This window comes from Glycine max, chromosome 8, assembly GCF_000004515.6.
Source record: "Glycine max cultivar Williams 82 chromosome 8, Glycine_max_v4.0, whole genome shotgun sequence".
NCBI lineage: Eukaryota > Viridiplantae > Streptophyta > Magnoliopsida > Fabales > Fabaceae > Glycine > Glycine max.
In genome coordinates, this window is record NC_038244.2 from 40,582,275 (window position 1) to 40,597,149 (window position 14,875).

At 34.1% G+C, this 14,875-nt stretch overlaps 1 protein-coding gene across 1 annotated transcript; it reads left to right on the top strand.

Annotated features, from left to right (window-relative positions):
• Nucleotides 1–9,480: 9,480 nt before the first annotated feature.
• LOC100795929 (protein NRT1/ PTR FAMILY 4.6) lies at nucleotides 9,481–14,166 on the top strand. Its single transcript, XM_006585939.4, has 5 exons — nucleotides 9,481–9,591; nucleotides 9,754–9,859; nucleotides 10,144–10,361; nucleotides 11,818–12,249; nucleotides 13,047–14,166. Exons 1-5 carry the CDS (start codon nucleotides 9,589–9,591, stop codon nucleotides 14,070–14,072), a joined length of 1,785 nt encoding a protein of 594 aa, XP_006586002.1. The 5' UTR covers nucleotides 9,481–9,588; the 3' UTR covers nucleotides 14,073–14,166.
• Nucleotides 14,167–14,875: the final 709 nt, after the last annotated feature.

Genomic DNA, 14,875 nt, shown 5'->3' on the forward strand with positions numbered 1-14,875 from the left:
TGCACTTTTAGCTGTATCTGCTACATTGTCTCCCGATGTTCTGACATCTTCTTCGACATCCTTCTTTCTTGCTGGAGTTAGATAATCAACAACCACATTGATGGATTCCATCACAGTTCTGGTTCTGGAATTGAATACTCTATATGCTCTGCTGTTTGTGGAGTATCCCAGGAATATTCCTGCATCACTCTTGGGATCCATCTTTCTCCTTTGCTCTCTATCTGCCAAAATGTAACATGGACTTCCAAAGATGTGGAAGTGCTTGACAGTTGGCTTCCTCCCTTTCCAGATTTCATACAGTGTGGTTGGAGTCCCTCTTCTAAGTGTGACTCTGTTGTGGATATAGCATGCTGTGTTCATGGCTTCAGCCCAGAGATTATAGGGAATACTTCAAAGGTGTCTGTTTTCTCTCTGATAAAGTTGACCCAGGTAAATCTGGAGAAATCATCCACAACAACATAGGCATACCTCTTTCCTCCAAGGCTTTCAACTTGCATAGGCCCCATCAAGTCCATGTGAAGTAGTTCCAGCACCCTGGAAGTGGTCTGATGTTGAAGCTTCTGGTGGGACATCTTGACTTGCTTTCCAATCTGACATTCACCACAGATTCTGCCTTCTTCTATTTTCAGATTGGGAATGCCTCTAACAGCACCTTTGTCAATGATTTTCTTCATGCCTCTTAAGTGCAGATGTCCAAATCTTTGATGCCATATTTTGACTTCATCTTCTTTGGAGGATAGACATGTGGAGGAGTAACTGGTTTCTTGAGGTGTCCATAGGTAACAGTTGTCCTTTGATCTGCTGCCCTTCATTAGAACTTCACTCTTCTCATTTGTCACCAAGCATTCTGACTTTGTGAAGTTTACATTGAATCCTTCATCACACAACTGACTGATGCTGATCAAGTTTGCAGTTAGTCCCTTCACCAGCAGTACTTTGTTCAGACTAGGAAGTCCATCATGGACTAGCTTTCCCATTCCAGTGATCTTTCCTTTAGAGCCATCTCCAAATGTCACATAGCTAGTGGAGCAAGGTTCAATGTTCACCAGGAATTCTTTAACTCCTGTCATGTGTCTGGAACAACCGCTATCTAGGTACCAATCTTCCTTAGCTGATGCTCTAAGTGAAGTATGAACAACAAGACTGACAATCTTGTGTTTTGGAACCCACATCATCTTCCTTCCGCTGCTGCTACTTTGAGTTCCATGATGTGGATGGCCATGTAGATGATAGCAAAAGGGCTTTATGTGACCATACTTGCCACAGTAGTGACACCTCCACTTCTTTCTTCTGCTCTTTTTCTGCTGCGTTCCATGATGTCGAGACCGATGTTGTGACATCGTGGCTCCAGTGCTGTTTTTGGCAGGAATAAATTCTGTCATGGTTGTTCTGCCAGCAGATTTATGATTAAATCCAAGTCCTCTCTGGTTTCCAACATTCTTCCCAAGCTGTAGCACCTCATCAAGCATATCTGAGCCTTTATTCAGCATCTTTATTGATTTTGTCATGTTTTCCAGTTTAGAGTTCAGAAAACCAATTTCTCCTTTAAGCTCAGAGATCTCCTCTTCATGTGCCTCCTTCTCAGCCTCCAGATTTGCAATGATCTTCTTCAGTTGAGCTTCTTGCTGAAGAATCTTCTCACTTTTGATGCATAGTTCTCTATAGGATATAGCAAGCTCATCAAAAGTGATTTCAATATCACTTGAATCTTCATCAGATTCAAATCTCCCAGTGAGTGCATTCACATCTCTGTCAGAATCACTTTCTTGTTCACTCTCTGTATCATCAGATCGACATACAGAAAGTCCTTTCCTCTGCTTCTTGAGATGGGTGGGACATTCAGCTTTGATGTGTCCATAGCCTTCACACCCATGGCATTGAATTCCTTTGCTGTGACTGGGCTTTTCATCTGACTTCTTCTGGTATTCACTACCTTTCCTGATGTCGAAAGGGATGTTCCGGACATGTGGTTTCTGCCTCCTGTCCATTCTGTTCAGCACTTTGTTGAACTGTTTTCCAAGGAGCACAACTGTGTTAGTCAGACCTTCATCAGTATCCAGGTCATACTCATCTTCTTCTCCTTCATCATTGGACACGAACGCCAGGCTCTTACTCTTCTTTTCAGTCCTATCCGAGAGTCCTAGCTCAAAGGTTTGAAGAGAACCAATGAGTTCATCGACTCTCATGTTGCAAATGTCTTGGGCCTCCTCTATTGCAGTGACTTTCATGTCAAATCTCTTAGGCAAAGATCTGAGGATATTTCTCACCAGCTTTTCATCTGTCATCCTTTCTCCCAAGGCAGTGCAAGCATTGGCAATTTCAAGAATGTTCATGTGGAAGTCATGAATGCATTCTTCCTCCTTCATCTTCAGATTTTCGAATTTTGTAGCCAATAGTTGCAATCTGGACATCTTCACTTTGGAGGTTCCTTCATGAGTGATTTTCAGAATCTCCCATGCATCCTTGGCAACTGTGCATGTGTTGATCAATCTGAAGATATTCTTGTCAACTCCATTGAATAGGGCATTCAAGGCTTTGGAGTTTCCAAGTGCCAATTCGTCTTCTTCTTTTGTCCAGTCCTCTTCTGGCTTCAATTCGTCAGTGGGCTTTCCTTCTGTGTCCAGCATCTTGGGATGTTCCCAGCCTTTGATGACAGCTTTCCAGGTTCGGCTATCCAGTGATTTGAGGAAGGCCACCATCCTTGCTTTCCAGTATTCATAGTTGGTTCCATCCAGAATTGGTGGTCTGTTCACTGGTCCTCCTTCTTTCTCCATGTTCATCAGAATTTATCTCCCTAGATCTCACTCAGTGATTTAGAGTGCCCGCTCTGATACCAATTGAAATTCTGATACTGGGGACAGATGTCGTACAGGATGTCACGACATTGCGCTTCAGAACATGCAGATTGTATATGACCGTATGAACAGATTAAACAAGTAAATAACACAAGAGAATTGTTAACCCAGTTCGGTGCAACGTCACCTACATCTGGGGGCTACCAAGCCAGGGAGGAAATCCACTAAAATAGTATTAGTTCGAAGATCTAACAGCCACTGTATACAACCTTCTCACCTAACCACTACCCGTGCAACTTCTACCTAAGAGCCACTCTTAGATAAGAGAACCCCTCTCACTCCCTCTCAATCACTCACCCGTGTTTACAAACAAATCAAAGACACACCAGAGATTGCTCTCTGAACAATAGAGATCAACTCTACACACTCAGGTCCAACACTTGATGTTAGGGTAGCATCAAGGTGGCTCACAAAACACTCAAGTCCCAAAACTCACAAAATAACTCTTCAATCTCGGACTTGGTGGAAAACTCGTGCAGCCTTCATGTTTATATAGCAGTGTGCGTATCTGGGCTGCAACAACTTGCGCTGGATGAGATCTATCATTCTCCTGAAAAATCTGCACTTAAAGATCTAAAAGATAAAGTTTGATCTTTTAGTTTTTATCTTTAATCTTTAATCCCTGAACGAACTATTCAAGTTTGTAATTCGAACTTTAATCATCTTTTAATTCGTTCCTAAAGATAGATCGCCTAATCTGTTGCTGACTGCACATTAATCTGTTAAAGATATAACAGATTTATGTGTCCAGTATTTTCGGGCAGGATGTCCTGGACATTGTATCCGACATCGTGGATCCTGCAGCTTCAATTCTTCATTTGACATTTTATCTTGCCTTGTGCATTGTGCAGCCCGATCTGATTCCTTGACATAATGTTAGACATCATGTGCAGCAACTCCAGCTTTCCTTCATTGTCTAAGTGCTTATGTTTTAACAAAATTTTAGCCAATCTTTTAAAACTCAGTAAAGCTAAGCACTAACACAATGGCATTCGATTAAATTTGTACATAACTATTGAACTAGTAACCTTTATCCGAATGAATTAAGTAACTCAAGTCCCTGTGGAGATGAACTCTTTTTATAAACGTGCAACCTGCAATGATAATTGGTATGCTTGCCAAAAGTCTAACACTTACTAGGCTGTAAGTCGAGTAGAATGGAGTGTAGTGCTACTTCAGGGTTAAGATTCCTGATATGGAGAACAATTCATCTAAACCTATCCATAAACTTTCGAAGTGATTCATCATCTGCCTGTCACAAACTGACTAGAGCAGCGGTAGTCATGCAGTGTGACCGACTGGTTGCATACTGGGAGTCGAAACGTTTGACAAGGGTGCCGAAATGTCGATGGCTCCCTTCATACCATGTCAATGTTACCCCTTTGAGGGACATCGGAAATACTTGATATAAGATTACATCGTCGTTGGTGTAAAGATTAGCCTAGGTGAGGAATGCATTCAGATGTTCGTCCGCATCTGTAGTTCCATCAGAGCACTTTAGGTTGAGAGGTTTCCAACCTAAAGGCAACTCGACCTCCATGATACAGTCAACAAAAGGGTGTCGGCAAGTCGTCGGCCCTTCATATGGCAGTGTATGTGCGAGGGGTTGTGATCGTCTTAAGTGTTGATGGTTTACCGAGGGTGTGATTCCTCTTGAGTAACGTTCATGAATCATGTGAACGGAGTGCTCGTCCCCTTGGGGCTGTCGCACACGAGCCTCTAAGTCATCATGGTCGGCCTTCAGTTTCCTAAGTTCCTCCTTATGACGTCGCTCCATCTCCGCAATATGGGTTTAGAGTTGTTGGAGGGTGTTGTTATATGTCATGGTTGTTGGGAGAGGGTTGTAGTTGTCTAAGGGTGGCTCGTGTCTGAGGCCAGATCGTGTGCTAACCATTAGTGAAGAGAGGCAACGGGGTAAGTTTTATCACGACCCCATGGTAGGCGCCAAATGTTCTTACCGAAATCTGGAGTTTGCTAATGTCAAGGTAGACGCAGCATAGATGGACTCCACGACTTCACACGTCGGACAATAGGTACCCTTTATTAAGAGAACATGAGGAAGGACCTACAAAACAAAGGACTCTGACGCTCATGTAAGTACATGAGTGAGTTGAGAATATGATGAAAAGGGTGAGATGAAACATGGTATTTATAGCGTGGGATGAGAGCTTTCGGTCCTTGATTGTACGGTTTGTTATCTTGGCGTAACAACTCTTACATATAATAGTTGGTAGATAAATTGTAACTTATAGATAATTTATCTCTTATAGATAATTGAACACCTGCATCTTGATAAAGGAATTGTAACATTATCATTAATATTCAAATATTAAGGTATTTAAAGATAACCTGTTGGCCCAGTAGCCCAACTGCTAAGGGTTATGTGTATGTGCTCCTATGTCAAGGCTGACGTGGGTATTTAAGCGCCACATCACATGTCATGCCAACTTTTGTGGACCCCAAACAATACATGTTGTATATTTTTCTTTTTCAATTTCATATTTCAAATTTATCATAATTTTCTTAATGTTTGAATAAAAGTAATTTAAATGTTTATATATAGAGAACATAATTAACATTAAAATTAAATTTACTTAATTCTAAAAATTAAAATAATTTACTCAAAAAATTAAAGAAATCAAAATAATACACACTTTAAATTAAATAGATTAAGGGTTCATTTGGTGGTTAGAACAAAAAGAATATAAGACATACGAGTAGGATAAGAACAAGATATAATAATAACATGATAAGTTATACTTTAATGCTATCCGATGTTTAGTGTGTATTAGATAATGATAGGATATGTTCAAATTAAAAAAAAATATTGTTTCATTAAAATTAATTATAATTTTCAAATTTTTATGAACTATGGAAATTATAAAAAAAATCATTTTAATTTAAGTGTACAAAAGTTTCGAAAAAAATATATACAAAATTATATTTTACTTATGCAGTTACTTTTGTTATAATGCAATAGTAATTAAAAAATTCTTTGATTATAAATTATTTCATTTCGTTGTCGATGAGCATAAAGAAACTAAAAAGGAATATAATTTATTCTTAAATTTTTATAGATGCATGGAAGAATATAAGAAACAAAATAGTAATGCTGGAAAATTATAGAAAGAAATGATAAACGTACAGTTATTTTTGTGGTGCATAAATAAGTAAATGACAGAGAGAGAACATTAAAGGAAGGAAGAGAAGGAAAAAATATGATAGGTGTATTGAATAAGTAAAGAGAAACAAAGAACAAGCATAGGAATAAATGAGTAAAATTGTGGTATAATAAAGGGAATACGCTGTTAGATAAGTTGCCTCAATAACTTAAAAGAGGGGATGAATTAAGTTTCAAAATTTTTTCACTAACAAACTTTTAATCTCCTTCTAAATGATAGGCTCAGAATGCAGAAGAAGAAACAAAAATCAATTTAATAATTTTCTTTAAACATGCAAGACAAAATTGATTGCAATAACATAAATGAAATAAGGGAAGAGAGAAATGCAAACTCGATTTATACTGGTTCGGCCACTTCCCGTGCCTACGTTCAGTCCTCAAGCAACCAATTTGAGATTTTTCACTATCTTTTTAAAAATCTTTTTTTACAACTTCTGAACATCCGAGGAATCTCTTTCTCTTGTGTTCAGGAAACTCACAATTCAAGAGACAACCAATCTTTTGATTACAATTGACTTTCTGAGAAGAACAGAAAGATTTCTCTCCTTTAGAGTGAATGATACAAATTGAAGTTCCTAGAGGAATTTCTCTCTTTTAGAGATGATAATACAATTTGAAATTCCTAGATGAACTCTTAATAGATTTGCAAGTGTTTGTCCAAGAGTTGTTGAGAGAGCATTTGACAATGAAATTCTCTTAGAATATCTTTCTCTTCCTTTTTGAAGTCAGACACACATATATATAGGTCTTTCGTGCCTTTTCAAAATGGTTTGAAGAGATGTGTCTTTTCAAAAAGCTTTTTCTGAAATTTTTCACTGGTAATCGATTACACAGTTATATTTTGAAGGGTCATAACTTTTCAAATTGAATTTCAAGAGTTTCGTTGCTGGTAATCGATTACACATCAATGGTAATCGATTACAACTTTTAAATTCAAATTTCAAAACCCTTATAAAAGCTATTTTTTCAAAATTGTCTTCTGATAATCGATTACACTGTCTTGTAATCGATTATGACAGCCTTAGATGTCTTGGAAACACTTTGTTTTGAAGCAAAGCTTGATCTTGAATTAATCTTGAAGCAATGCTTGTTTGTTAAAGCAACCTTGTATTAACCTTGAAGTAATACTTAACCTTTGAATGTTTGTTAAAGTAATCTTGAATGCAACCTTGTTTAATTATTTTTTGTCATCATCAAAATCATGTATTCATACATTCACATTCTCTCCCCTTTTTAATGATGACAATCATTATCAAGTGAATTCTTTTCAGCATTATCAAAACCTGCACAATTCACATACACTTATTTGATGTATATATCTTATTTGAAAGTTTTATTTTTAATATTTTTTAAGGTTATGTTGGGTGAAATATTTTAGTTAGTTTTTTTTTATTAGTAAAAAGTTCATTTAAGTATTTGGTAAATAAGTTATTTTTAGTATATTCTTAATAGTTAACAACATTTTTTGAAACGTTACTTGAAATAATATTTTTTAAAATACTAGTTTCTAACTTTTAACTTTTTATATTTTATTTTATGTTTATCCTTGATATTATTTATTTTCTTGTTACTTTTTAAAAATAAATCATACTATTATTATTTTTTATAATGTTACACTTTTTAATTATCTTAACAGCTAGTCTTACCGAATACTTTTAATTTAATAAATTATTTTTACAACTTTAAACTATTAGTTTTAAACTTTCGATTATCTTTCCAACTTTTCAATTAATTTTATCAAAAACAATCCAAAGCAAATATCTCATTTTGGTGTCCACATCTTTTAGACATATTTACTTTTCATTAGTTTATTCTCTTTTTAATAATTGTCTCAATGCTTTTAGTTAGTTATTTTCTTTTTTTTGCACTTTTCCTAACTTCTAAACTTTTTTCTTTCTTTTATTTTATTTTTATTTAAAATATATACACTTATTTAAAATAATGATAATAATAATGTCTTATTTTTTAGTAACCCAAAAATATATTTCCTACTACGATAATGACGAAAAAGGAGGAAAATATACTTTCAAAGAAAAAACATGTGATTATTCTAATAGATGCATGTCATGCATTTAATATTTATTAAAAAATTCGGTAAATATTTATTAATTAAACACTATAGAAATGATATGCAAATATACGTTTTTACGATTGTGTGTGTATAGAAGAAAATAATTAAAGTTAATTTTGTGAGGTAAATAGTCATTTTTATTTGTCCCTGAATGTGTAGAGCACTGATAACTTATTTCTGAAAGGTAAAAATTTAAATTTTAGTTCTTGAAAGTGAAAAAGATGTGACAAATCCACATCCACTTATTTGTTAATTTTCGTCAGTTACCGTTAATGAAATAGTCTATGTGACACATTTAAGAATGAATTTGTCAGCACTCTACATGTTCACGGATGAAAATGACTATTTATTCAAAATATTATTTAATTTTCTTCTTCCTCTTTTTTAATCGTTGTAAGAATAACATTACAATAAACACTTAAAAAATAACAAAGCAAACAGTTAAAACAAACATAATAATAAACATAATATTAATTGATAAGCATAATCTATTTGTTGTTATAAAATTTGTATTGTGGCAACATTAGGTATTGACAAAATCAATTTGGGTTTCATTTTTTGTAAAGATTAACTTAATGATTGTGTATTTTTGTTTGAATCTCATATTTTGGATAAGATACGATTACATTAGAAGTTTTAGAGCAATACACAGATTATTCTTTTTAATCAATATTATGCTTATTATTATGTTTGTTTTCCTTTTTTTTTAGTGTTGATTGTAATATTATGCTTATAACGTTTAAAAAAGAAAAAGAAGATGAAGATTAAATTATATTCTGGATAAATAATTATTTTTGTCCCTCGATGTGTAAAGTACTGACAAATTCATCCTTAAATGTGTCAGTAAGGTCTTTCATTAACTGTAACGGACGGAAGTTAATAAATGAATAGATTTGTTGCACTTTTTTATCTTTTGGGAACTAAAATTTGAATTTTTATCATTCTATACATTGAAGAACAAAAATAACTATTTACCCTAACAAATTTAATTTTAATTATTTTCTTCTATACACACAATCTTAGAAACGTATATTTGCGTATCATTTCTATAGTGTTTAATTAATAAATACTTACCGAATTTTTTAATAAATATTAAATGCATGACATGCATCTCTTAGAATAATCACTTTTTTTTCTTTGAAAGTATATTTTCCTCCTTTTTTCGTCATTACCGTAGTAGGAAATATATTCTTGTGTTACTAAAAAATAAGATATATATTATTATCATTATTTTACATATATAAGTGTATCCAGATATTCATTTATATAGATTTGTCACACCTTTTCTTTTTGGAACTAAAAAATAACTATTTATCCAATTTCTTATTAATAATTGCAGACTATAGTGTCTATAGACCATTCTGCCCAAGTTGCACCTTTCCTTCCTCTCTTTAAATCCTCCACCAGCCAACACCCTTTTTCTCTCCTAACTCTCTCACAGATCCAAAACCCCAAAAAAGAGAATAGAGAGAGAGAGAATCATGGTTGGTTTTCGCTGCTTCCCCTCTACCTCTTGCACTCTTCTCTCTTCTCACCTTTTCTCTCCCTTTTCTTCTCCTTAATCAATTTATATCACATGCTGCTAGCTTCTCACATATAATTTAATTCACACTTTTTATTTTTTTCTTTCAATTTTGTTTGTTTAGGAATTAGAACAAAACAAGAGATCATGGGAAGGCTATGTGAACTGGAGGAACAAGCCTGCTCTCAGAGGCCGCCATGGTGGCATGCTTGCAGCCTCCTTTGTTTTAGGTCTGTCCTAAATTCCCCTCTCTCTATTTACTCTATAGTTTAATATTATTTATATTTATATACATATATGTTTATATACATATTGATTCATATAATTATATATTTATATGTATGTATTAATTATATATGGACTAACTGGATCAATTGGGAGTATTGGGGTTGGAGATAGAATGAGTCCAAATTCGGTTGTTTATTACTTTATGTATGTGATGAATGATGATAGATATGAATCATGCATTATTTGTGATGTGGCACTAATTTCAATGTGTGTGGATTTTGTGCAGTGGTCGAGATATTGGAGAGTCTGGCATTTCTAGCTAATGCAAGCAATTTGGTGCTGTATCTGAGGCAGTACATGCATATGTCCCCTTCAAAATCTGCCAACAATGTCACAAATTTCATGGGAACTGCCTTCCTCCTTGCCCTCCTTGGAGGTTTCTTATCTGATGCTTTCTTCACCACTTATCACATCTACCTGATAAGTGCAGTCATTGAATTCCTGGTATGCACCCTATACACTATTAATTTCTCTCTCTGATTAATTACTTTGTAAATATAAGACTAATTAATTTAGTTTCCAATATAAATTTTTTATCATCAACAAATATTACTTTATTAAAATTTTAGTTTTATTAATAAAGAGAATTAAATTTAGAATATTTTTTTAATGAATTAACTTATCTTATATCTCTTCACTTTTTGACAATTCACAATATGGTTTAACACAATTATTGATGATGATACCTTAATTTTGAGTTTGTTTTTTACCCTTTTGCTATTGTTGTGTGATCCAAAGAAAATTTACAGCATATAATAATTTTATCTGATTTAAAAATAATTGTTTCCCATGATAGCAAGTTGTAGTTCAAACTAAAAAGATATTTGTAATCAAACAACTTAAACCCGGCCTAGGCTATAAATAACCCCTAAAAAAGTTTCATGGAACCAAACGAAGTGCATGGATGTCATTTTGACAGTCACATTCTCGAAATAACACCATTCTAGGACAATATGGAAGATATATACCTTACTATTTTAAAACGCCAAAATCTCAAATTGACGTATCAGGATCTGTAGTTGATAGAGTAATACAACAGATCACTGTCTATGGTATACAGTCCAGGGACTGAAGTGGGGATGTGCACATGGCCTCGGCCCACTTACGTGGCTATTTTTCATCAATAGATGGTGACATTTCCTTATTTGGTCACATTTTAGAAATGGTACACGTTGTACTCTTTATGTGTATGATATATATTTCACTAGCTGACTTTCATAATTTCATGTTCTTATGTGCATTGAGAACAATAATAATATGTATCCATGCAATAAATTCATAGAATATGAATAGAAATAGGTTTACGGAATGAGGCTTGTCTTCTCGAAGGTAGTGAGTTTTTTTATTGAGAGAAGAATGCAGTGAATTATGATATGATATTTTATTGAGAGGAGTGTTTATATTTAATATATTTTTAATTGTTTTTCAAATAAAATTGTCTCTTTAAAGAGAATATTTTTTTGTCTTGTTCAAAAATCACAATATCTTTCAATTTACTAAATCAAAAGTTTTTTTACATATAATAAAAATTAAACATGAATTTTTTTACTGAATAAATCTTTCATACATATGTGAGCATATACATACTTAGGAATAAAAAATTTATATAATAATATTTTTTGCTATAATATAATTTTATGTACAAAATTTATCTAAAAATGCAATTTTGACTATATGTGCATTGCGCGCCATTTAATTCATTCAAACCCAGATGATATTTATTTGTTAAAGTATTTTATTCTACCACAGATTGGGCCCCAGGGCTTAGCAATTACAGTAGCATATTAGAAACTAAAATAAACAAACTGAAAAGAATGTACAACATTCTTATTCTACATATCACTTTGCACAATTACTGTTCATGACTAAGGGAATAAAAACTTCTGTGTGCACTATGCAGGGATTGATTGTTCTCACTGTACAAGCTCGTGTGCCATCACTGAAGCCACCAGCATGTGACGCAGCCACTCCATGCAACGAAGTTAGTGGTGGAAAAGCAGCAATGCTGTTTGCTGGGCTCTATTTGGTGGCACTTGGAGTTGGAGGAGTTAAGGGGTCATTGCCTTCACATGGTGCTGAGCAATTTGATGACAACACTCCATCTGGAAGAAGGCAAAGATCAACCTTCTTCAACTACTTTGTCTTTTGCTTGTCATGTGGTGCCCTTATTGCAGTCACATTTGTGGTGTGGGTTGAAGACAACAAAGGGTGGGAATGGGGCTTTGGAATCTCTACTATAGCCATATTTGTGTCCATCCCAGTGTTCTTGGCAGGTTCTACTACTTATAGGAGCAAGATCCCTTCTGGAAGTTCACTTACAACCATTTTGAAGGTAATAATAATTTTTCAGTAATATTAGTAAGTGTATTTATTTTCTCTCAGATATATGCTTAGCTCTTCTTTGCTTTGTTTTTTTTTTTTTGAAATTTTAGTTCTTACTTCTTAATTAGGAAGTATTAATTTGCCCTATTTTTTTGGGTTTTCTTCTTAGAAGGTGGGCCAAAACAACTTTAAGAAAAAAATGTTTTTAAAATAAAGTAGATTCTTTAATTTTAAAAATTAACTAGTTTATCCCATTGTCCGGAGATTTCTCATTATGCAAAGTATGAGGGGGGATATTGTACGATTCTTATCCTTGCATATGAAAAGAAGTTGTTTTCGGATTCGAAACCATGACACCAAGGCACAACTTTATCTTGTGTCATGACTCACCCTTTGCTTCTTTAATTTTATTATAAGAAAAAATCAAAAGAGCTTCTAGTCATTTTTTAGGCATAATAATTTACAAGTAAAAGGAATTAAATATTTATTGTCAGTTAGAATTAACTTGTGTATTTTAACTTTTATGAAAATTTTCATTTAACCTTTTTTTAAGATTTGATTTTAATTTATTCATAATCTAATTTTAACATAAACTTAAATCAATTTATTTAATTACTATCTTATTAAAGTTTATCTAAATAATTAAAGCTTTAGAGGGTTTCAACTTTTAAGAATAGAAGCTTCTAAAGTTGAATCACACACAACACATATTACTTTCTTTTTTTTCCACACTTAATGCTCCATATATAATTATCTTCAATCTAAATTTGAACTATGTATGCTTCTGGTTAATTTTGACCAAGGCAGGTACTAGTTGCTGCTTCACTTAACAGCTGCTTCAACAGTAGAAATTCCAGCAGTGCAGTGGTGAACTTGACTTCAACCCCTTCAAATCCACACTCAGGTAGTAGAAAACAACAAGCAGGGAAAGAAGCTTCTAATACAGCAAACAAGGAACCTGAAGCCCTAACAAACACACTCAAATTCCTCAACAAAGCAGCTGATCAGAACAACAACAACCCTATCTATTCATCAATAGAATGCACAATGGAGCAAGTAGAGGATGTGAAGATAGTGCTGAAAGTGCTCCCCATATTCGCATGCACCATCATACTAAACTGTTGCCTAGCTCAGCTCTCCACTTTCTCAGTTGAACAAGCCGCAACAATGGACACCAAACTCGGTTCCCTGAAGGTTCCACCAGCCTCTTTAACAATCTTCCCAGTGCTCTTCATCATGGTCCTTGCACCAATCTATGACCACATAATCACACCCTTTGCAAGAAGAGTCACCAAGACAGAAATGGGAATCACACACCTCCAGAGAATCGGAATTGGACTAGTCCTTTCGATAGTTGCGATGGCGGTGGCGGCGGTTGTTGAAGTGAAAAGGAAAAGGGTGGCAATAGAAACACACTCAAATAATAATAACAACCTTCTAGGTCATGATGCAACCAAGCCTTTACCTATCACATTCCTTTGGATTGCTTTTCAGTACTTGTTCCTTGGTTCTGCTGATCTCTTCACCTTTGCTGGGTTATTGGAGTTTTTCTTCACAGAAGCGCCTTCTAGCATGAGGTCTTTGGCTACATCACTTTCTTGGGTCTCTTTGGCTGTAGGGTATTACGTAAGTTCAGCAATTGTGTCAATTGTAAATAGTGTCACTGGTAACACCTCACATAGACCATGGCTCTCTGGGGCAAACCTTAACCACTACCACTTAGAGAGGTTTTACTGGCTCATGTGTGTGCTGAGTGCGTTGAATTTCTTGCATTACTTGTTTTGGGCTATCAGATACAAGTATAGAGGGACAGGAACTACAAACAACAACTGAATCAAGGGAAAATAATTACCAAAAGGGAAAGTTTTCAAAATGGTATTTAGATAAGGCCTTAAGTTTACAATTCGGCCATTGATCAAAAAATATTTTCGAGTCATTAATTTTTATTCGGTGGTTGTAAACCTTGTATTCTTGCACTAGATAACATGCAACGGAGAGGATCATCAATTCAATTCCTAGCAATAGAAAAATAATAGAGCTAGGAAGAGAGGAATCTCTAGTATTAGAAAAAAGAAAGAAAAGAGTCATGCATGAGAAAAATGAATAGGATACATGCAACGCGTACGTGTAATGATCAAATGCGCTTTTATTAAGTGTAGGTTTAGGCGAGAGCAAATGATTTTACACATGGAGATGCCCTTATAATCAACTTGTTAACTTATTTAGTGGGATATATATAATAGATGGTTTTGCTCAAAATTGCAATGAAGTTTGATCCCCAGCGCTTAATTAGTCAAAAAGCTAACAATGGTATTTATTTTGTATGAAACCATATATTGTTTCTTTCTTTCATTTTTTTCTACTAAATTACATTTCTTTCGTTAAGAGATATTTAAATTATACTAGTATCTCCCTTTTCGTTCATTTTAAAATATTCACTTCCTTAAGTATGCGTTGCATTTTGTGTTTTTTAAATATAAAGGAATATAATCTCTCTTAATGGTTGAGAATAATAATGAATATTCCTTTTTTTCCGAGTTAATAACGAATGTTCCTTCTAAAATATTTTATATTTTCTATAACTTTTTATATCCTTAATAAATAATTTTGAATATCTATCATTGACTGTAATACTC